General features: G+C 30.6%; 6 protein-coding genes across 6 annotated transcripts; 5 read left to right on the top strand and 1 right to left on the bottom strand.

Annotated features, from left to right (window-relative positions):
* Positions 1-345: 345 nt before the first annotated feature.
* On the top strand, positions 346-1,949 carry LOC106658576 (zinc finger protein 226-like). The gene is made up of 5 exons (XM_023461530.1): positions 346-517; positions 605-716; positions 786-1,315; positions 1,514-1,601; positions 1,698-1,949. Exons 1-5 carry the CDS (start codon positions 489-491, stop codon positions 1,947-1,949), a joined length of 1,011 nt encoding a protein of 336 aa, XP_023317298.1. The 5' UTR covers positions 346-488.
* A 1,069-nt stretch (positions 1,950-3,018) lies between these two features.
* Positions 3,019-5,446, top strand: LOC106658575 (CDK5RAP1-like protein). Its single transcript, XM_014380580.1, has 8 exons — positions 3,019-3,307; positions 3,364-3,495; positions 3,583-3,810; positions 3,920-4,130; positions 4,201-4,521; positions 4,598-4,919; positions 5,008-5,157; positions 5,222-5,446. The coding sequence occupies exons 1-8, from the start codon at positions 3,061-3,063 to the stop codon at positions 5,444-5,446; spliced, it is 1,836 nt and encodes a 611-aa protein (XP_014236066.1). The 5' UTR covers positions 3,019-3,060.
* An 85-nt stretch (positions 5,447-5,531) lies between these two features.
* On the bottom strand, positions 5,532-9,903 carry LOC106658806 (endoplasmic reticulum junction formation protein lunapark). The gene is made up of 9 exons (XM_014380928.2): positions 9,691-9,903; positions 8,431-8,472; positions 8,006-8,193; positions 7,755-7,941; positions 7,370-7,589; positions 6,990-7,151; positions 6,702-6,890; positions 6,488-6,622; positions 5,532-6,229 (listed from the first exon to the last, which is right to left on the bottom strand). Exons 1-9 carry the CDS (start codon positions 9,715-9,717, stop codon positions 6,225-6,227), a joined length of 1,155 nt encoding a protein of 384 aa, XP_014236414.1. The 5' UTR covers positions 9,718-9,903; the 3' UTR covers positions 5,532-6,224.
* Positions 9,904-11,000: 1,097 nt separating this feature from the next.
* Positions 11,001-12,897, top strand: LOC106658574 (RNA exonuclease 5-like). Its single transcript, XM_023461385.1, has 3 exons — positions 11,001-12,122; positions 12,197-12,696; positions 12,783-12,897. Exons 1-3 carry the CDS (start codon positions 11,600-11,602, stop codon positions 12,798-12,800), a joined length of 1,041 nt encoding a protein of 346 aa, XP_023317153.1. The 5' UTR covers positions 11,001-11,599; the 3' UTR covers positions 12,801-12,897.
* A 1,658-nt stretch (positions 12,898-14,555) lies between these two features.
* On the top strand, positions 14,556-22,777 carry LOC106658676. The gene is made up of 3 exons (XM_014380736.2): positions 14,556-14,845; positions 18,424-18,658; positions 21,291-22,777. The coding sequence occupies exons 2-3, from the start codon at positions 18,478-18,480 to the stop codon at positions 21,962-21,964; spliced, it is 855 nt and encodes a 284-aa protein (XP_014236222.1). The 5' UTR covers positions 14,556-14,845; positions 18,424-18,477; the 3' UTR covers positions 21,965-22,777.
* A 394-nt stretch (positions 22,778-23,171) lies between these two features.
* LOC106658573 lies at positions 23,172-24,200 on the top strand (the record flags this gene model as incomplete). The annotated part of the gene is made up of 2 exons (XM_014380578.2): positions 23,172-23,375; positions 23,482-24,200. Coding segments are annotated over 2 exons (510 nt in total), but the record flags the coding sequence as incomplete, so codon positions are not given.
* Between the last annotated feature and the right edge of the window lie 358 nt (positions 24,201-24,558).

Here is a 24,558-nt window from a genome sequence, read left to right on the forward strand (position 1 = left end):
CACGAATAACTGTGAACAAATTCAACGAATGAAATTAGTTGCCATTGTCAATCATTAAATTGTTTATTGATTTTAATGCTTTACAAACGTTTACAATTATCATATGTTCTGTTACATTATCGACGCAACTGAATTAATTATTTTACTACCCTCTAAAACTCCAATAACTAATTGACCTCATGCTTATTGTGCGCCAAAATGAACAAAATTTTCATGGATTTCGGAGTAGTTTTAAAGACTGCTACGAATGTCAAGAAGATGTTGGAGGGGGAAACTATAACCAAGGAACTCTCGCAATCGTAGTACCTATGGCTAATATACCAGTAGTCTGTAGTAGTGCGCATAGTGCGTACTGTCGCTGGCAACTGGTTAGAAGCAAGTGTTTACAAATCATAAGCTGTACAGTTTAGATACTCGAGACTCTTAACTTCAACATTTTTCTCGGTACATATCACGAAAATTCATAGTGATTACTTATAATCGAGCGAATGATGGAGAGCCGAGAGGACACTGTTAGGTATAATTATTTTTCTACACGCCATGTTATTTTTCAAAGTATTTTATAAAATATTTTATTGTATATTGAATTTTTGTTATTCTTCAGGGTGAAGGAAGAGCTTAACGACATTTGCCCAGATACGGACGACTATAATTTCGATTTGGTGGACTCTAGCGAAGTCAAAAACGTTGAAAAATTCACGTTTCATAAATCATCAGTAAGTTTCATAATTTTATTTATGTTCGATATTTTCATTATCTGGACTATTAAACGATTTTAATTTTAGGAAAATCACATGAATAAGGTTAGGACGTTATATGAAAAATTAGATGAAAAAATAATCGTTGATTTTGAATGCAAAGATGTAAAACCTGAACTACCGCCTCTACTGACAATTATCTGCAAATCTGAGTATCAAAGTTGCTTACCTATTGTGAAAATAGAAAAGCGAATTGAAAAAAATTACCCGGATGAAAGAAGGCCTATAATTTTAATTAAAAAAGGGTTCAATTACGATAATAACTGTCAATTTAAAGAAAAGTTTCGATTGCCACTTGACGAATCCAAAAAGGATAGAATAATTGAAAAGGGAACTCGTAAAAAATTATCAAATAAATTGAAAGCACGTAATACGACACATAAGAGCATTAAACTATATGAATGCGAAATTTGTCACAAGTCATTTGGACAAACAGGAAACCTCAAAGCTCACATAATGACAATACATGATGGTAAGAAACCATTCCAATGTGATATTTGCCACAAATCATTTGGATACCAGAGTCACCTCAAATCTCACGTAACTGCAGTACATGATCGAAGCAAACCCTTTGAATGTGAGATTTGTCACAAATCATTTGGATACAAGAATCACCTCAAAACTCACATTGATATAGTACATAATCGAAGCAAACCCTTTGAATGTGACATTTGTCACAAATCATTTGGAGAAAAATATTACCTCAATTATCACATAAATGTAGTACATAATCGGATCAAACTCTTTGAGTGTAGGATTTGTCAGAAATCATTTGGACGAAAAAGTTCCCTGAAAATTCACATGACTGCAATACATGATAGCAGCAAACCCTTTGAGTGTGAGGTTTGTCACAAATCATTTGGACAAAGATGTAATCTCGAAACTCACGTAAATGTAGCACATAATTCTAGCAAACCCTTTGAATGTGACATTTGTCAGAGATCATTTGGATTAAAGCAGTTCCTCAAAAGTCACATTGATATCGTACATAATCAGATCAAAGCCTTTGAATGTGAGATATGTAAAAAATCATTTGGATACCAACATCTACTCAAAAGACACATTAATGCAGTTCATATTTGTAGCAAACCCTTCCAATGTGAAGTTTGTTACAGATCATTTAGCCGCAAGGATAATCTAAAAGCTCATATTAATTTATTACACATTCGTGCCAAGTCCTTCGAACGTTAAATTTATCATAAATCTTCGTGACAAAAAAGTAACCTCAAAGTTCACATAATGACGGAGCAAACCTTTCGAATGTGGCACTCAGTCACAAGTCGCATATGGAAAAAAAAGTCACCTTAAAACTCACATGAATCCAGAACACAATCGGAGTAAATCTTTTAAGTGTGACAAATTTGTCATAAATCATTCGGGTACCGGAACAATTTCAAAAGGCACAAAATAATGAAGGTTCATTATTTAAGCAAACCTTGTTCCGAGACATTTGGACACAATGAAGACTTTTATATAATTGTATATGCATTACAAACTTTTATAAAATCATTTTTGTATAAACATTCTTCAATTTTTCCAAGAACAATAAAGTATTTCAAAGTTTTATTAGTTTTTTCATGATTGTGAACAATTTTTTCTTATCTTTCTTAACATAAATAAATAAAAATATTCCCCAAGTACCTACTCTCTATTGTTATGCTAGTAAGTATCGGTAGATAGTAGTTCCTAAATCTCATAATTCGATTGCTATCGCTACTTCCTGATCGGCTTTTCATAGGTCCAAAGCATTATTAAAAGTTTTTGCTGTCATTTTACAGTAAAATTTAAAAAGTAAGAAAAAATATCTAGATGAAGCAAAAATCCTCGCTTCAAAATATCGGAGCGGTAGTGAGTTTAAGATTTAAGTTTGTACTTGCAAAAATATTTAAATTTTAATTGAAAGTAGTTAAAATCAATATGGTATGCACTTTCTTTTCAATCACTCTTTGCTATTAAACGTAGAACAAATATAAATCCAATTTTCAAACTTTCAAAACCCTTTCAATCTTTTCTAAAAGTGACACGTGTCAAATCCTTTACTGAAAAGTTAATGTGCAAAACTAAATTCCGTAATGATAATTTCTGATAAGATGTTGAGTTAATAATCAACAAAATACATTTTAACGTATTTGAAAGTTTTTTCAATATTTAATACTTTTTGAATCTTAGAGTTATTTCCCGCTCACAATCAAACATCAAATGAGCACGTGTGTCAGCTTTTCTTGTAGCAGACAAAACTATGATGCTATAATACAATTCTGATCAGCAAAAATATTATTACTCGCGAAGAAAACAATTTGTCATGCATCATTCAAAGTTTACACTTTACAATTGGAAACACAGATTCTTGAAATTGGTCAATGATACTATTGCGATAAAAAATGTACATCAACATCACCAACTGCTTGAATCTAACAATGCTACAAAGTGCAAAACAATATTATCAAAACAAAATGTTTTCATGGTTTCAAAAAGACAGCAAAATACTCTCTCTCCTAACCATACTGAGAATATTATCAATAATTCAAGTGCAGAAAATATAAAGAAAGGTAATTTAAATGAATTTAGATTTTATTTATTGAAAATAATCTTACTATATTTTTAGCTAGCTATAAAACAACATTTTCTAATGGACCTGGATTAAAAGATTTTCTGTCAGAAAGCACTGTTGATCATTCATGCCTCACATCTGATATTACACCTTATTTATCATCATTAGATGGAAATAAACAAAATGGTAATGAATTTTAATACTCAATGAATCAAATTTTTCAAACTGAAACTTTCATGATGAAACTATGGTATTATAAATGTTTTTCAACAGTTTTTCTAGAAATTTATGGATGTCAAATGAATGTGAATGATGCTGAAATTGTATCTTCAATATTGATTAAAAATAATTATAAAATAACAAAAAATATTGAAAAAGCAAATATAATTCTTCTTGTAACATGTGCAATCAGAGAAAAAGCAGAACATAAAATATGGAGTAGATTATTACATTTGAGAAGTTTGAAAAAACAAGATCCCAATTTAAAAATTGGACTTTTGGGTAAACTATTTTGTCTGAATTACATAAACTTCTAACAAGCTTTAGCTTGTAATGAATAATTTGTATCAGCAGTACATATTACTTCATTATTTCATTAATAATTTTAAAGGATGCATGGCTGAAAGATTGAAACACAAAATTGTTGAAGAAGAAAAAATAGTAAATATTGTCGCAGGACCAGATAGCTATAAAGACTTACCAAGGCTTTTGCAAACAAGTAATGACAAGGAAGTGGCTATCAATGTGCAACTATCTATGGATGAAACCTATGCAGATGTGTCACCTGTTCGATTGAACTCGGAATCAAAAACAGCTTTTGTGTAATTTATAATTTTGACTTACTTTCATACTTCAAAGCTTAATTCACTATAATATGATTAATATTTTTAGATCTATAATGCGTGGGTGTGATAACATGTGTACATACTGTATAGTACCTTTTACAAGAGGACGAGAAAGATCTAGACCTATGGAAAGTATATTAAATGAAATTCAAGAACTATCAGATAAAGGCATCAAAGAAGTAACTCTTCTTGGTCAAAACGTGAACAGCTACAGAGATATATCTCAATCCAATTTCTATCAATACACTAAGGCAAAAACTAATTTAGCTAAAGGATTTAAAACTGTGTATAAGAATAAAGAAGGAGGCTTAAGATTTAGTGATTTACTTGACAATGTTTCTAAAATTAATCCAGAAATGCGAATTCGGTATGTTAACAAAATCAGTTGCATTACGAATACCTAATTGTTTTATACTTCTCAACACTGAAATTATTTCTTTCAGTTTTACTTCACCACATCCAAAAGACTTTCCTGATGAAGTTTTAGATCTGATTGCAGAACGTCGTAATATTTGTCAACAAATTCATTTACCTGCTCAGAGTGGAAGTTCAACTGTTTTAACGAGAATGAGAAGAGGATATTCGAGAGAAGCTTACTTAGAATTAGTATATCACATAAAGAGTATTCTTCCAGAAGTAATGCTATCAAGTGATTTTATCGTAGGATTTTGTGATGAAACTGAAGATGAATTTGAGCAAACTTTGAGTCTAATGAAAGAAGTAGATTACAGTTCAGCTTACTTATTTGCTTATAGCATGCGAGAGGTAGTTAAAACCTTTTTATACTTCAAAAATTAAATCTTATTCATTTCATAAAGAATTTAAAATTTTAATATTTATAATAATTATATAGAAAACTACTGCACATCGACGTTACACTGACAATATTGATAAAACAGTCAAACTAGGAAGACTTCAAAAGCTAGTTCAATTATACCGATCAAAGGTTGAAAGCTTGTATAAAAAACAAATTGGACAGTATCAATTAGTTTTAGTGGAAGGAGTAAGTGTACGAAATTAAATATTCAAAAGTAATTTTTAATGATCATGAATTATATTTTTTATAGGAAAGCAAAAAAGGATCTCATGATTTACAAGGTCGCAATGACGGGAATATTAAAGTAATAGTACCAAACACATCAATACCTGAATGTAAAGATTCTCCTTCTTATAGGCCAATTAAAAATGGGGATTACGTAGTTGTTAACATTAATTATGCTAATTCTCAAATATTGAAAGGAATACCTATGTATCATTCCTCTATAAGAAATTTCAATTGTATATATCAATAATAGTTATTTTATAGGAAAAGCTATAATGTATATATTTTTAAATAATCATATTCAATGCTAAATGGTTAATAAATAACACTTTGTGTATGTTCAAAATAAATTTTATTTACATAACTTGTATGAGTCTTAGAAAACTTACAGTTTTTACAGTTAGAATCTCTTATAAGGTAGAGACATCAGAGCCACGGTGAAAATAATATATTTTCAGTACACTTTACAATTTTTATTGAATATTTTTTTAAATGGCTCATAAATAGCCTTAATTGTCGAATTTGCAAAAAGGTTTTTAGAAAAATATTCAATAGAATAAAAAAAGGATTTGAAAATTATTATTTCCATACAGGCTTCAGTATCTCATCAAAATTCAAAGTAAAGTTATTTTAATGGAGATTATTCTCAAAAAAAAACAAAACAAACACTGATGATCAAAATTTTCTGTGACTTTCTTAAAGTCACAAACTAATGAATATATAAAAGTAATTTTTCTTTTCAATTAAATATTCCAGACAAACTTTAGTTAAAACAGCATAAATACACATAACTAAGACACGTCGTTTTTATGTTCAATTTCTTGGTTAACACTTCCTAAACTACTAATTCTATTTTATTTCATTTATCACACAAAAATTCAAAATGGTAATTGTATTATAATACATACACTCAATTATACTTCACACAATTCACAGAGGGTTACCTTGAAAAACACTTTCCAACAGGTTTGATTGATTTAACTTGTATTGGAGATTCATAAAATGTATTCCATTTTTAAAACAATGCTTCATTCTGAAAAAAATTAGTTTATTGATTTTCAAGTTAATTCATTAAGTTAATAATTTTAATAAAAAATGTAAGCTGTAAACTATTAAATTATCAAGCAAATTACATTAAAAAGTAAAACAATCTTGAGAATTTGTATATTATTTTGTGGAAATAGACAAATGTTTGGTCCTTTGTTTACGGCAAATAAAATGTCTAGTATAATTGGAAAATTTAATACTTATATTTTAGAAACGTAAAAAAATTTAAATTTAAGGAAATTACCTGTTGCTTTAACATCTTCACTTTTTTCATTAGGGGATTCTTTGACTTCATTATTTTCTTCTTTGATATTATCCTCATCTTTGACTACATCATCTACCTTGTCTTCTTTTTTTTCTAAGACTTGTGATTGAATTTCTATTGTTCAAAAACAAATTTATTATTCTGTACATGGAAAAGAATGAATTTTTCAATGAATATCAAGATAATTTATTACCATTACTGTTTTCATTTTCAGGACTTATTTTACTTTTGGCACTTATTTGTGTTAGATTTTCAGTAGATTTACTCATCTGAAACGATAATCTTCTAGGAATTGCTGCATCATTGTCACATTCTAACTTAGGTGCTGAAGGCTTTTGCTTCCTTGCTGGATTCCAAAAGTTGCAGTAACAGCATCTAAATGCTGCAATTGACAATGAACGAAACAAAATAATGTTTATAAGTCATTTTTAAGTAAATTGAAAAACAAAGCTTATAGAGTTGTGACAAATATGATTCATACCAAAATATCCAAATTCTTCTTTTAAAGCCATACCATTATGAGAATCACACTGACGACAAATCAATGCATAACGATTATTGGGTCCATCCCCAACAACATATTCTATTAATTTATCAACGTAATTTCTTTGTTGAGGCAAAATAGGTCTTGGTAATGGAGACTCTAAAAATGGTCAAGTCATTATTTAAAAAATATGTTCATTAGCACCAAAAATTTCATAATAAATATTTGTACAAATTAATTTTTTTAAATAAATTTAATAAATATTCTTTTTTTATAAAATTATTGTATATTGTATATTGTATATTGTAAAATAAAGATTTGTAATTCATTAATAACCGAACTGAATCTTTTGCTTTTAAAATGGGTTGAGAACTTACTATAGGTAGGCGTTGCGACATTAGATAATTTGCCGGTTGTGCGTTGAGGAGTGCCAATAGCTGCATTACCTATTGGTCCCGGTGAGACTATTTTATTTGCTAAAACATTTTGCGAAATAATCGTTCGTCGACGTAGTTCTGTTTCAGGTTGCATTGTGGGGACAATAGCCTGTGGAGTGCCAAATTTCGGTGTCTCTGGTGTTTCAGATTGTTTGTATGGCTGTAATACAATATAAGAAATTCTTATTTTCACTAGTGTAATCAATAGTCAATTAGGTTTTTGAAGATTGCCGAATCAAAATTACTGTACAAATATAATAATTGGAAATGATTTATTAATGACATTAAAAATTATATATGAGAAATATTAATGCGTAAAACTTACTGAGGTTATTTTGAGCTGATCTGGAGCAAATTTTAATAATATTTCCTTAGCTTTTTTATAAGTCTCAGTTTCAGTGACTTCTTCTAAAATTTTTTTCTTTTGAGTCTGCATTTTTTGAAGTTTATCGTGATTTTTTGAAATTTTCCTTTTGTAGTACCAAGAAACTATTCTTTTGGTGAATAATATTCTACAACATTTATTTTAATATTATTGTATTGTTTTAATGAAATATACCAGTTTAATTGACTTACAATATTGGAAAAATAAGTAGAGGTGTCATGTAAAAAACTTGATCATACAGCTCCGCAGGGAAGAATCGAAAGTAAAAAACCAAAGCTGTTATTATGTACAGAGCAATGCTATAGATAATCAAAGTTCCCACAATTTTTTTATGCCTTTGTTCTGTATTCTGACCATATTGTTCAATGACTTTGATATCCTGTTAAATAAACAAAAATAAATGTCATTAATATAACAAACATATAGTAAAAAATGATAAATTTGAATCTATTGATATTTTAAAGAATTTTTATTCAATCAACTCATTGAAAAACAAGCAAAATATTTTGGTTAAAGCAATAATTACACTCACTGGAAATGTACAAAAATATTCACAATGATATTAGAAAGTTACTTAAGAAATTTTTAGAGTGTACTTGTTGAACATTGCACTTACTTTATCCAGTTCTTCTAGAAGTTCTAGAGTTGTCTTCTTTTTCTGAAATCAAATTCGTATTCATAATTTAAAAAAAGTATGTTTTAATATTATTTTCATGATATTATAATTTTTTTTATAATTAAATTTATGTTGGTTATTATTATTTTATTAATATCAAAAATTTGAACTTATGCAAGTTGCCCAAAATTGAATAATTAATTATAAAAATTTTACAATAAAGACTTGTCTATGTTAGTATTGATAGAAAGGATTTATTTTTCTTATATCAATGGCGCAAATTATGTACGTATGGATGTCTAGACTCTTTGAATTTAATAAGATTCATTGGATAAAATATAAAAGTATTTAATTAAAAAAGGTTTATATATTGAAATCAAATTCTTAAATTGAATTTTAAACTGTTACATCAACAATTAAATATACAAATGAAAAAAAGCTTATGCAATAATGACTCAGCAAAAGTGAATATCTTTAATGAATAAGTAGTTGTTTATTTCAAGTTTAATAAAATGTTCAATTGAACAAATTTCAATATTTGTATAAATTATGTACATCCAATACATATCACTTAAATTAATGTAAATAGATTTACATCATACTTCAGACTTAACTTGACAGATGTAATGTTATTTGGTAATATTAATTTTCAAGATGCATTGTAACAAATTATAATTACAATTATTTTGAGTAATAATTTCAATATTTATTTACTAAATGTATATCATTTTAATTTTGATTAGTATTGTAAATGTAATATATTTCAATGAATTACACTTTTCAATAAAATGAAAAGATTGAAAAAATTTAAGATCTGTCTACTGTTTATGTTTATCCAAAATCGATAAGTTATACTACAAAAATTTCAGTTTTTCTGCACCATAATATTATAATTCATATTCGAAAATGTAGTTTTTGTAATAACTGTAATAATTCAAGAGATAACCGAAGAAAATAATTATAACATTGTAAACTTGATAATCAATTCATATTAATGTTCCATTGTGATAAGAGCGGGAATAAATAACATTTTATTTGTTTTTTACATAAATTTGAACTATACATTCCCTTCCAGATTTACACAGAAAAATATATTTTTTAAATTATGGGTGAAGTAGAAGTTAAAGAGCACTGTTTGATAACGATGATATGAAACGAAAAAAATTCAAAGAAAGGGTTAACTTGTTTCGAATATTTCAATTTTAGACAGCACAGTAACCTCAAATTAGTATTTTTTTGCGTATGCGATTAAAAACTTACGCGAAACCTTGACAGTAAAATCCCCATGTTGAGAATCTGTTGAATAAATACGTGATTTCTGATGCTTATGAACAAAGTTATTATCACACAAATACTACTTGTTTATTTGTTTTCATTTTATCCAAGAAGGGCCTAAAAGTACGCGCAGAAAGAATCAACAGACAACAATAGTATATTTAGCTCGATGCTGGGCCATAACTGGCAAATAAGTGAACTTCTGTACGCGATTTGTCACAATTAAGAACATTCTACAATGATACCTATGATTCAAATAAGACTGTTGATTACGTTGAACGCTTAGTGCTTTTTTATCTCATTATCCTAAATGGGCTTTATTTTAGTACTCATTCGCTCGTGTATTATTTATATTGTAAATATTATGACATATTTTATCTGCATTCTTACTTGTTTAAAAGCTTTTTAAAAAGTCTCCGAGGTATTCATGAAAAGTTTTTTTTCAGAATTGATCAAAATAATGCGATAAAAATAAGATAATGGATATTAAACTCAGCTAAAATTATATTTCTTATAGGCACCTAAGAAACTGAACTTTTTCCGGTTTTGATAATTTCGATCTAGCCTTGCTCGAAATTGTTAATTTAGAAAAATATCTATGGATAAAGAATTAATATAGCTTATTTCAAGTATTTAATACAAAAATTTGCTTATTACCTTAAGAGGAATTACAATTATTGAAAGCAGGAAATTGACTGTTTATTTCAACTTTATTAATAATAAATTAGCGCTTGCGAATAAAAAATAATATTAATACATTAGTCACACAATTTTCAAAGCTTACGTTCAAGGTCAAATTCAAGGTTAAATGTAGATTTCTCATCGATCGTGACTTTGGAAATATAAGTAAGACTCCATGTTTGAATAGAAAAACAAAGATATTTTAAGGAATATTTGGAAATATTGCCTAAAAACGTCTTACGCCACAACTCAAAAGAAACTGAATCAATTGAAGTAAAAATATGTAAAACGAAGAGAGGCTTCATGAAAATTATAAAAAAAGTAAAAAATAATAGTCAATATTTACATGATGCAGTATATTAGGTTGTGATAATTATGTTAGTCAGAAAGCACAGAATTAAAGTTAGGTCAATATTTTTCACATACAAAGAAAATATGAAGGGCTACACTAAAAGGGCATTACAGTAAAGTAGCATACAGTCCTCGTTTATCCTAGGCCTGATTATTTTCCTCGCAAAAACAGCCAAGATAATTTTTTACGAAATCAAAAGTATATAATCTTAAAAATTTTTTTGTATATTTATAGAGAATGCAAATATCTAGAACCTTTGCCGGTGTCAATTCAAGGCTGTCTATCTCAAAAGAATTGCTGTTAATTTGGACTCATGGTCAATGAATGAGACGCTCATTTTGGCAGCAACAATTAAGCACATCGACTGATGCGCGAACGACGAAAACATTGACCTTTCCACCAAAGTAGTTGTTATACTCTGCCGCGATCAGTATCATTTAGACTTTTTGAGGTAGACCTAAACAATCGCAGAGTGGATATAAAAATCTCAATGTTATCATTAGAATTGACCTGTGGTTAACTCAAAATTTCTCTAATTTAATATGTTTATTTTTTTTAATAAGTTCGATTTATGGAATCTGAGAGCTGTCGGTTTTCGATACCTATCTCAGCCTCATAACTTTAAATTTCTCTCGTCTTCTTATGCTGTAATTGAATGCCATCACTGCTGTAATATCCCCTCCACACTTATGCGGCGCGATTCCCAACGCAACCGGTGCGCCCACGTGCGTGAACTGTCAATTCATGCCTCAAAACAGGCTCGAGTCATTGTTGTCAAAGTGTGTAGTGAAAAAAGTCTAGAAGATACATGACATTGAATGCTACTCATTTGCGAATATTTAGTATAATTAATTTGTGATAATGGCCAGAAAAACAGTTGGTGAATATTCTAATTCTTCTGAAAAAAGGAAGAGAAAATGGGAGAAGCCTAAATTACGATTGCTCCCGGTCGGTCAAAGTGCTAGTTTAACCCTAAAAATTGACAGTGAAAAACGTATACCCTTATTTTTAAGTGATGTGCAGCATTTACTAATTTATACTCTGATAGGAAACCGTTCTCCGTGTTTACCATACAGATGGTGTCGACTTGAAACAACAAGCAACATTTTACACACCAATGTTTTAATAATTGAGGGTTTGTCTTGTGAAGATTATCTAATAAATAAGTCAGCACTTAATCATTTAACTTCCAAACTAGAGCATGAATTAGAAATCACAACTTGTGGTGCTAATCAACAATCAATGATTGAAACACTAGCTGCTGTTCCTCTTTTAGGAATTCAAAAAAATTACTTAATTAAAGAATATGAGTCTTTAGAATATGAAACTGAAAGCTTAGAAGATATGATGAAATTGATGAGGACAATTTTTCCTATCAGATTAGGTATTATATCATTTACTTATTAAATTTGAGAAATTATTAAGATTTTTAATAACAAACTTATTATTTCATTTCAGCTAAAGACTTAGGTCCAGATAATCAAGAAAATGAAAATGCTTCAAATGAACATACCTCTACCAACAATTTAAATATTCAAGACTTGCCTCAAAGCGACAAATTTTCAAGAACAAAATTAATTATGTCTCCAAGTAAATTAATTGAAAATTCTTATCCATTACCTGTACCAGGAAGTTTAGGTCTATTACATTCAAATTATCAACAAACGAGTAAATTTGATTCTGCTACATATGCACATGTAACTTCTAGATCTCCAATGTTTGCTATAGATTGTGAAATGTGTAAAACAGTTAGTAATAATCTGGAACTTACAAGAATATCAATTGTTGATGAAAGTCTTCATGTTGTTTATGACACTTTTGTGAAACCAAGTAACAAAATTATTGATTATCTTACTGAATTCAGTGGAATAACAGAAAAAATGTTGAAAGATGAAAAGACTACTTTAGCAGATGTGCAAAAATATATTAAAGAATTTCTTCCTGACGATGCTATTTTGGTAGGTCATAGTCTTGATTCAGATTTACACACATTAAATATGATTCATCCTTATATTATAGATACATCTGTAATATTTAATTTAAGTGGCGAACGAAGTCGTAAATCTAAATTAAAAAATCTTGCTTCATCATTTTTGAATGAAACTATTCAAGAGGATAAAAATGGTCATTGTTCTATTCAAGATGCACAAACTGCAATGAAATTAGTTCAATTAAAATTAAAAAATACTCCATTCTTTGGAGATTTAATTCTAATGAAACAGACAGAGAAAGTTTCAGCAGAATCAATTGAAAAAAAAAATAATACAATTTTTTGGTATAATCAACACATTTCACAACAAAAAAAATCGAAGTATATAAACAAAGGTAATGAAAAATCCGCTGCGATAGGGGGAACTACAGAAATATTAGACAATTATATGAAGTTTATGAAAAAATCATTTTCACCTATTCTTCATAAAAATACTTATGAACCACCAAAACTTATTCGATTTCTTAATTCAATTACTAATGATGAAGCAGTGAAAAAATGTTGCGAACAAGTGATGGAAAATGCAATAAATATATGTCACTTACAATTGAAAAAAGAAGAATCAAGTCAAGTCAATATTCTTTCAACATTAAATTCTGTAAATGAGTGGGTAAAAGAAATTTGGAACCATACAGCTTTGAATGGATTAGTGTGTGTTCTTTTTAGTGGAAAGTCTAACTTAGATAATGGTGCTTGCTTTTTAGGCTTGAAAGCAGATGTCAAGTGTATCATAACTGAGGAGCCATTATGTAAAAAACAAAATATAGAAACTTAATTTTAATTAATCATAAATTAAAGCATAATTTGTAAATTATTTAGCTATTTTAATCTTGTATATGTGTGTATTTGTGTGTGTAACATATGTAAAACAATACTTTTTTCTGTATTACTATGTATAAATTGTACATATAATATCATGTGTGTGTGTGTAATGATACTCTTATACATTTGTGTGTAGATGGAAAAAAATTGAAATGCAAGTTTTTACGGTTTTTTATTTGTAATAATGTAAACTTAATTTTTTGTTGCATCAATAATTAGTACGCAATTATTTGAAAAAAATTGTGTTTTTTAATTGTTTTTTTAATGCAATTAGAAATATTTGTTATAATATAATGTATCATGAATTCCACTCACATGTATAATTAGTCAATATTTTGATAATAATTGATTGTAAACTTATTTGTATTATTCAATCAAAAAAATGTATTTTTATTTAAATAAAAGTGAAAAATAAAATAAGATTTAAATGTGATGATTTATAATTTTTTTAAAATGAATATCGATGAAATTAACTAACGAAAAACAGCCTTTTTAAAATCCATAGAGTTAGTTATTCTACAATACATTTTAGGTCAAGATTGAACTATTAACTAAGAATTGAGCTTGGTAGCTTTTAACAAATGTAGATCAAATTGTGAAATTGTCTGAGTGAGCTTTTTTCAAAAATCATTACAACAGAATTGGTATTAAAATAAGCAAAGACGTACATGTTGCCAGTTACTTGATGTGATTATTTGTCTAAAGCTAATTAAAATATATGATAAATTTAAAAAGCGACTCGCACCGAAGGCTATGATAACATTTCATTTTCACTATTGAAGACCCTAAAAATGCAGGGAAAAAGGGAATGCATTGGATCGTTCAATAGATGAACTTTCAGACCGATGATTCGATTTGATTAAAGTTGAATGACGAATACGTCGTCTGAGCGGAGCTGACGTTTTTTCCATCTTAATTGCAAGTTCGGGTTGCTGCCGAAGAGAGTGAGGAAGGGAGGCGAGCTTTGTCTAAAACGATCAAGCTTCTCTCTCGGTTGTTTGAGCTCACGAGGCTACTGGGACGAAAAAGAGAAAGAAAGAGAGAAACTCGTTAGAAGAGCTTGCGTGGAAATAGAGATCGAAAGAGAGAGACGGAGAGAGAGAGAGAGTAGAAGACCGAAGCTGAGAAGAAACGGGGATATCGGGAGAGAGGCCGCTTGTCCGTGGGAGTCGTTCTGGTACTACGAAAGAAGGCGCATCTCATCATCATCGTCAGCGACGAGCTTCAGCGAAGGGAACCGATATCTGCAGCAGAAAATCGCGTAACGCGAAAACTCAACGAGAAGCTCTCATTAGGTAGGATTTTCTATAATCATAAACACGTAACCCACAAAAGCTTCTTATCGTGCGTGAGCTTTATAAAGCGTTAAATGAGTTGAGAAGCGCGACTTGGACTTTAATTTTGCGACTCAAAAGTGACAGTTGGTAGAATTGGCCGCAGCATCGGCATAAGCAGTTGCTGCCTCTGTGATGTGTGTCCAACTGATCGAAAAGCTTTGCTGGGAGCCTCGTTATAAAGACCAACAAAAAATGTCATTGTGCGAGGAGTGCGACAACGATAGTTTATTAATTGGCTCTCAGCTTGCGCGTCGAACATTTGCATCGACATATCGGCATTCTTGCCGATCATTTACTCTTGGCTGCCCTTCGAGCGTACTCCCACCTGTTTGGCATTAAAAAATAGTTTTCGTTCGAGATTATTCGATTAGAATGCCATTTTTCCCCATGGCTGCTCCAGGCCAATCTGTCAACGGCCCTATTATTACATATACGTTGACAAATTTGTTCGCTCGTGCTGCACGTGTGTATATATAACTATACGGCATGAGAATTTGCGCAAGCACAGTTCTACCTAGTTTTCAAAGCTACGGACAAACGCTCTATTTTTATGTCGCCGATACTTCTATTTTTAATTCATGTGTTTTGATTTTGTCGTTATTGGGTTGTTCAAAAAAGTTACTGTTCACTCGTGAAATGCAAAATAATATTATACCAGCACGATAAATCGTTCACTTATCATTATTCGTGGCTTTTTTCAATATTTTGGCAAATAAATACCCTTAAATAACAAAAAGTTATCTTCCTCATTCAAGAGCATCTTTATGATTATAAATAAACTTCGTCATATGTAAACAATTCGTTTCGAAACGCATTGATTGTACTTCAGCTAGGATGATAGCCAAATATTTTTTTTCTTTATAGTATTTACTATGTTCTGTTTCGATAAATGTATCCTTTATGATTTTTAATCGTTACAATTTTTTCAAACAATTTACTCTTCGGACAACGATCTGTCAGTATAACTAGTTTAGGTCTGTTTCAGCTGTGTTAAAAAGTATTAAGCTTTAAATCTAAATTGTACAATTATGCTTTGTGATCGATATCTCGTACGATTCGAGACATTGTCCGACCAGCTCTAAATTTGGCGGTCTGTCTTGCTTGTGCGTCTCGGCAACGAGTTGAAAAGAGCGTCGTTCGTTTAACTCATTGCGTAAGATCATCTCACTTGTATTTCGTGCCTCTCGATCATTGGAGCAAACTTTTTTTCACCACCACATCTTCGAGCACGATTGCCGATGCACTCGCTATTGTTTTCTACGGGTTTTAAAATGATTTTCGGGCAATTTTCGCTAATAAATCGATTCTCGCAGCAGCGATGCAGATCGTAAAATGACAACGAGAGATTATTTTAAACCACACGATCTGTATTTTTAAATTCATTTGGTAACAAATTCACAGGTTGCCTTCTTTTAACTCTGCTACAGTAAATCGTAGCTATTTTTAATGGTGACCTACTTTTTTTAATTCCGCATTGAATGTTTCAAAGTTTTTTCAATTTTTCTGAAAATTTGCGACATTTCCATAAATGTGATAAGTAATGTTCTCGCAAAAATGAAAATTTCATTTGTTAAAATTTAACGAAAAGTAACAAGAGATATTTAATATCTCTGGTTACATGAGAATAAGTAAGACTTTTCTGTACAAATATTTAAGCTCTCGAGTATTTCCGGTTTTTATAATAAACAATCTAGTATCAGATAAATGTCAACTGATCTACATGCTTTTTCCAAATCTTTCTGTAAAATGTATGCAGTCTAGTTGGCTTTTAGTTGATGCTTTATCAAATTCAATCTAAGAACTTGCATGGCGCAACGTCTATTTTGTTGTATCGTATTTTCTGTTGTTGTGTCAACCACCTCATGTTTACGAGCGTTTTAATGGCGTGTAAATCGTCGGCTCTTTCAACGATTTTTCCATCTAATCATAATGTCAAACTATTGTACGAGGCAGAAAACATACGTTTATTCGCTTTCATTTACGCTTTATAGACGACATTCAGGGATGCTGGCTTACAAAAAACTTGGCTTGGAGCTCTGACTCAGAAACTAAAAGCGTTAACATAGTTTAAATAACTCGTTGTCGGCTCTCTTTAAAGTGCCCGGCACGACACTCATATTCGATTCGGCTTCCTATTTTCTTATGTCACCCTCTCTAGTTGAAAAATTCGATGTCTTTTGACGTGAACGATTTTTCGGTGGCGAGTACTTACAAGTGTATGTATGTACGTCAAGAAAATTTTATTATTCCAACAAATTTAGCTTCTCGTGTAAAAATCAATGCTATTTTTGAATCTGCTTGAAAATATCATAATAACAAAAGAGTATTTCGAAAAATCAACCCACCAAGATCAGGAAAATCACTGTGCATTGAATAGTTATAAAGACAATCAAGGAAATGAACTGAATTATCACCAGTGCTTTAATTGAGCTACCTAAAATTGGTGCAATTGAAACCACTGCCAACTGTCTCAGGTCACTGGCGCGTCATAGACATGCTCTTAAAAGCTAATTTTTCATTTCACACATTCTAACCAAATTTGTTGCAAGCTATTGTCCTATTAAAAAGACACAAATATATCGAGCTAAATAGATAGATTTAATAACGGTCCAATTCGTGAAAAGTTTGTTTTGCATTTTTCCTTCCGTGGTTCACTTGTTGATATGTTTGTGCGTTCTAAAGATAATTTTAATATTTGATAGTTTGTGTATGACTTGTTTTTATGACGCATTTGTTTACTGCAACGAGTCCACGTGTGACACATTAGATTCACAATTAGCCGATGACTTATCATCATTTACATGAGCTTAGATTATTTTTGAATTTTCTAATGTCGCAACGTGGAGGTGTATGATACTCGAAATAATGTCGAAGCGAGTGAATCATTTTTATTAAAAAATCAAAGCTTCCGTTAAATAAATAAGAAAATTCTTTTTGCGTACGTGTTTATAGAACGTGTATGATATTTTTTCGAATTCTAATTATAAAGGGCCCAGATTTAACAAAATAATAATTATTTTTGATTATCAACTTGTGTAAAACAATATTATGAATAACAACTCGATTATGAATGACAGACTGAAAAGTTAAGTTTTAATGTTCGAATAAGCTGACATTGATTGTAAGATGAAAAATTTATATTGATGAACCAAAGAGGTTCACATTTTCGGTCATTGCTTTTATTCGCGGTTACAAAATTAGAATAACTGTAGCTATTTTTAGACAACTCTTAGGCTGCTCCAGTTCTGATCGTTTTCGCGCACGATGTATTATTTTTATGACGTCCATTACAATTTATGCGTAAATAGAATAAGACAATGTGTTTAATGCACCATGTATATATAATAGAGTCAACGTCAACACGTAAATATTATAGAGTCAACCATTGAAATTCTATGTCAGCATGTAAGAATGAATTGTATGAATTCAAAAAATTTGGCTCCATTCTTATTGATAAGAACTCAATTTTTGCAATAATGATAAACACAATAGGATCTGTACTTATAACTAACTTATAAAAATGAATTTTTTTGCAGGTCAGAGCCGTTAGAAGTTAATTGTCCAAAAATACACAAAAACAAGGAGTAAAGATGTCGAGGCCAATTTTGAGTAGGCCACGCACACGCGTATACGGCTGCAATTACGACAAGGGCGAGTCGTATTATAAGCCAACCATTGCCAATCTGGACAGGAAGTACAGTGCCAGGCCATTATTCCCCGAGCCACGCAACTCACTTGCCGACGAGATAGCCGCGCGCCGTAGCGACATCGGTAACGTCTTCAGTCGTTTTCCCAAGTGGTTTTAATTATCATACATGAAAAACTACACACGACCCGTCCGCGATTAGTTTCAAATTCACTTTCTTAGCATTCGTATTGAGAATAATACATTAAAAAATTGACAAGTCATGACAAAGTACCATTCAAAGCTTTCGAAATATATCGAACAATCTCACTTCAATTCGAGTTAAAGTACACTCAGATTTTTTCAGTTTAATAAATCGGTAATAGATTTGCAATTTTCTTCGTGACACTTTTTAAAATTAATTTTCGTTCTGCTTACGAGACTTATTTACGAATTACACACATATTCTATCTCAATGAATAAAATATCTGTGTCTTAATCAACTTAATCTCCCGTTCTAAATTTCGATTTGGATGAATCTGCATCCTTTGTGTTTTAGCCTATATGTCAAACCATCCAATGTCCAAGATCATTGTATACTGAACACTTTCTTGTCAAATAAATGTTTGCCTTATTTTCTATAAACTGAAAATGCATGACTTTGTTTCCGTAAAATTTCTCTGTTTCTGCAATTTTTACTCCCCAATATCAAAGTCTATCACATATTGTGTCATACGTTGTAATATATGGTTTATGTTTTTATGTTTTGATGTTTTTGTTTTTTTGTTTTTTTATTCATCTTTTTTATTGTGTATTATCAGCATTTTTAATCTTCATTTTTACTCAATTGTGGCTCACGCGTTGAGTACAATGAGTTTTTTAATTTATTTATCATTCTTCATCAAAATAGTATTTATATTTTTTATTTTATATATTATGTTATATGTTATATTACTTTATTTCATAAATCGTCACTGGCTCTTGAGAAATTATAATTTTTTTATTCAACGAGGGCTTGAATTTCATTTATCAAAAGAATTAATTTACAAAACCAAGAATATTATACTTGAACAAATTGTACGAATCAATTATTATAGACGAAAAATCTTTTAAATCTTCTAAATTGTTTGCTTAATACAAATTTTTTCAAAATATTCAAGATATAAATCCCATCATACAGTTGGATGCATGGGCTGATAATTGTCAACTTATTACATTTAATGTAAAACCAACAGAGCTACAATAACAAATTTTTCAATCATTTAATTAAGTAATAGTCACAAAAATAAGTAAAATAAAGATGCAAGTAGCATTATGCCGTTGTCTGATAATAACGCAAAAGAATACGATTATCAATAGTATTAATTAACTTGGTCGATCAAAATCTCAAAATGAAAGTGTCAAACTTTTCTTACTGTTAAAAGTATTTTTCAAGTTTAATTAAATATAGCTCGTTATCACAAAATACAGGCATTCTTAATAAAAAGGTAAAATTCATTCTTAATCTAGAGGTGATTTTTTAAAGTAAAGAAAATGTTGTTTATTTTTACCTTTTATTATTCAATGCATCGAAGAGCGAGTATGACATTTTAAAATAGTATAAAAAGAACATTATGAATATTGCTCAAATGATAATTTGATTTTATTTATAATTTTATTACGAAATGTCTGTTCAGGGGAAAATCGTGGTACGAATTTATAGAAATTTTTAAAGTTTCGTGTACGAATTTTTCTCAGAACGCATTTTATCGTAGAAATTATCAACGCATGTATTAACAAGTAATTTAATTCACAAATCAGCGCATCGTAATGTTGAAAAAGGAATACAGCAATCTTGTTGTAAAAAATGGAAAGGCTCGTAGAAGAATTATTTTTTATGACATTTTATCTATTCTTATGCATGGGAGTCATAGGATGGATAGAAAAATATTTTATGAGAATTGACACAGCAACCTGTAAAATAGATTTTATAAATCATAGAGAAATTTACAAAAACTCTTTACGATTACAAAAATGTGAAATCCAAAATAAAAATGAAGGCCATATACAGCAAAACTACGTGTTCTTTTATTGAAAACATTAATTCACAGAATTATAAACAAAAATTATTAATATAGAAAACTAAAAATCGCAGCAAAAATGAATTAATTTGAAAAGTACAATAGCGCTAGAAAAATGACCTTGAACTAGATTCTCATGCATATAAAATATTCGAGTAATTTGCGACGAAGGTTATTTCCGCAATGTTAGATCACTTTTCTCTAGAATGCATACATAAGAATGTGAAATTCACACTAGTTTTACTGGATAATTTTATTTTGTATAATATTTACTTTAATATTTTGCTTCTAAACATTGACAATAATCTTGAAATTTTATTAATTTTTTTACTTTCATGAAAAAGAAAATTATTTTATTGCAGCAATTAACAATCGCTATATCATATAATTAATGAGCGCATATATGACTAATGTTTGTTCTAATAAAATTTAAGTTTGTAAGCATATATAACAATATCATTTGTAATACACCATTATTAATACTGTACGAATTCTTTTCTCGTATCGTGATCAAAAATGAAATTAAAATTTGATATTAAAAAATCGTTTGAATAAAGCTTCATTCACCAAATATTCACAAATTTAACAGTCAGAATTGTTAGTTTACATTCATATGACGTGGATGTGTGTCAGTTTGAAGTTTGAATAGATAAATATAAAAAAAAAAGAAATTAGCGAAGCAAGAGCGAAGCAAGAACTGGAAACTTTGTGCTTGCAGGAAGTCGCGATCTCGCGGGCACGCGTCAAGGAGCTCTGGGCCGCAGCGACTTAGGCCTGGACACAGAGTCGTCTTTTCCTTCACGTCGCTCCGCACTGAGCGATTCGTTCTTAGACGACGAGGAGACGGTCTTCGACATCAGAGGTCAGCGCACGACGCGACCCCGCCGCCATCAGCAGCTCATCGACGACTTCGCCGACGACGTCGCAGCCACCAGCAACCGACTCAAGTCCCGCCTGCACATCTCCTCCGAGAGCGTCGACGATAAGCTGAGCGAGACCATGCGCGGCGCCCGAGCTGCCTTCGACGAGGCGGAAACGTCCTTCCGGCGCAGAGCCACAGCCGCCGCCGACTCGTCCGACTCTCTGTTGGACGACTTCAAACCCTCGCTGACCAAATGGAGCAAACTGGGCGAAACCGTCGAGGAAGAGGTGGGCAGCTCGGCCGCGAGTCGCGCCAAGCAGAGCCGAGCCAGGCTGAGCGATCTCGAGGCCGAGATGGAAGAGATGGCCGAGAAGCAAGCGCGACGAGAACGCAGAGCCGCGGCACTGAGGGCTCTCATCGACGAAACCAACAGCCAGGTTGACGACAGTCTCGCCAACAGTAGCAAAGTCAGCAGCAGTCACTCCGTGCACAGATCGGAAAAAAGAAGTGAAAAACACGTTTCTTTTTGAGCGATCGATAGCTTTTCAATAATAAATATCTGAGTGGAATTTCTTCAACTCTGATTATTTTCTTGCGCGCTAGGATTAACAAACTCCACACACTCTCTCAACAAACTCCGACAATTGTATTTTTTTGTAAAAGTCTGGATGGATAGGATTTTTCATTCCGACAGTCCCATCAAATTTTAATTAAATCATCAAAAAAGGCTGAATTTATCAGTAGGACCGTCTTTAATTAAATTATTGTTCTTTTATCAAACCTAGATTTATTGACCGATTAGAAAGTGCAAAATTTTACTTATAATATTAACTTATTATAAACACTAAGTTTTATGTTACAAATTCAACAGAATCAAAATTTTAAAGATAATAAAAATTCAATACCATTGTTTCGATGCTTTTCATAATTATCACTGGTAAATGATTTATTAGAAACATTAAATCATTTTTTATTGTATAAACCACGATCAAAAATAAAAGTGATCAAGCTGATTTAAATGTAATATCTTTTAACTGTTGACAAGGAGCTGATATTTTCCCCTGAAAGATATTAATCGTTATTTGATAGAAAATCCCAATCATATAAATGTAATAATGAATAATTATTTTTTTAAATGATAATATAAGGATATATGTTCGTGTCTCGTAAATAAAGAAAAATTTATTGTTCCTTATAATAGTTTCAGCTACGTCCCAATATATAAAACGTCGTCAAGCTATACTATTTTTAAAGTGACTCAAATGTAAAACAATTTATTTTGTTGTAATATGAAAAATAAAAAATACGAGCTTACAATTTGTTTGCTTCCAAAAAAACTCAAATTAACTATTTTTTACCCTCACCTTGCTGTTATCTAAGTTTGATTATTTTTGTTGTGTCATCCCTTTAAGTTTTAACTTCTATATTTCTTGAAACATCCAAAAAATTTGAAGTTGTTTGGAATTTCAATATTGTGGGTCAACACCATGTTAATGAACAAAATTTAGAAAAGCAGTCCTATTTACTCTAAATATCCAAATATGTATGTAAAGTTTTAATTATTAAAGTGTGATTAACTTCCATTGTCACCCTGTAAAATAATTTTCAAAACCTTCCATTGAGATAATATAATTATTTTAAAAAGACGTGAAAGTAAAATTCAATCCAAAGTAAGGAATCTGTAAACTAAAATTAACTAGCATCTGAAAATGAAAATTCAAACGGGTAATTTTGCGTTTACAATACAAGCTCATTTTAGGGTCTCGAGACTTGGGAGGTAACGACGATATCAATGAAGACTTTGACTTTTATTGTGGTCGCGATCATCAGGACAATTGCGAGGACGAATTTTTGATGAACCAACGTCGAGCCAAAGAACGTGCAGCAGCAGCTTTCGAAGAAGACATTGCCGAGCTACGCCGAAAAAGGAGAGATATTGAGGTTACTGATAATCATAAATCACTTTCTTCCGTACCAATAATAAAATGTAAATTTTTTTATAATATTACTCAACGAAATTAAAGCTCAATTAAACATATACCTATAGGACCGTATGTTCGATATGATCGATTTAAATGCCGAAATCGAGAAGGCTAAGAATACACTAGGCGCCGCAGACAATCTGTTTCAACGTCATGCCCTACGCTTCGACAACCAAGAACCTAAAGAAATCGAAGACCCGAACATGTCTTTAGCCGAGCGCTTGGATCGAGCTCGCAAGGCTGCCGCCAAAGAAGCTCAAAATCTCAGTCAACCCAACATCAAGCTCATGAAACTTGTGCCCGTTGAACCAGATCAAATCACAGGTCAACTGCCCGTTGGTTTGCAAGGAGTGACATTTCAATGTCAGTAGGTTTCCCGAAACCTAACATGTTTTTGATTCGGATATGCTTTCAATTCAAATATGTTTAATTAAAATACCATTTTTATGGATTGAAAACTTATTACTCGCAGGATGGTCTTTCAAGAAAAATTTCATTAAGATTCAACTTGATGTGCATTTACTTGTATAATTAGGACCTTTTCGATTAGACGTAAATAAAATTTCAGTACTGCCTTACATATGATATTTAATGATTAGTATCGCTGTTGTTTTATTATCTTTTTATTGAACACTTGAATTCATGCAAAATCTATTCTGTACTGTTTCTGTAAAATAATATTTGAAAGAAAATGTTGGTATTTTGTAAAAAAGTTTACTCATTGGGACCATGTTATCAATCATAGTGACGTTTAACTGGCTTTTAAAAACTATGTTATAAATATTTTATCCTGGTAACTCAACTTATATTCAAAGATTTGTCGAAAAAAGTAATTTAATAAAATTCAAGAATAGCATAAAATATGTAGCTGCTTTTTATTTCAATAACCATTAATATTTAATATTAATAAATATCAAAAAATAATAATGTAACATCGAACAACCGCATAATGGTAATTCTGGATTAACTTTACAATGAGTCAAAAATAGTACTTGTTCTCTACGCATAGAAAACATATATGTAATCTTTTAAATATTCAAATGTGTATGCTTTAGACATTTTTTAAAATTAAACAAGTACTTTTTATTAAAACCAGTAAATTTGCAATGAAAAAACGATAACCTAATACTGAACTCACAAAA

Source organism: Trichogramma pretiosum, unplaced genomic scaffold (genome assembly GCF_000599845.2).
Source record: "Trichogramma pretiosum strain Unisexual culture from Peru unplaced genomic scaffold, Tpre_2.0 scaffold2, whole genome shotgun sequence".
Taxonomy (NCBI): Eukaryota; Metazoa; Arthropoda; class Insecta; order Hymenoptera; family Trichogrammatidae; genus Trichogramma; species Trichogramma pretiosum.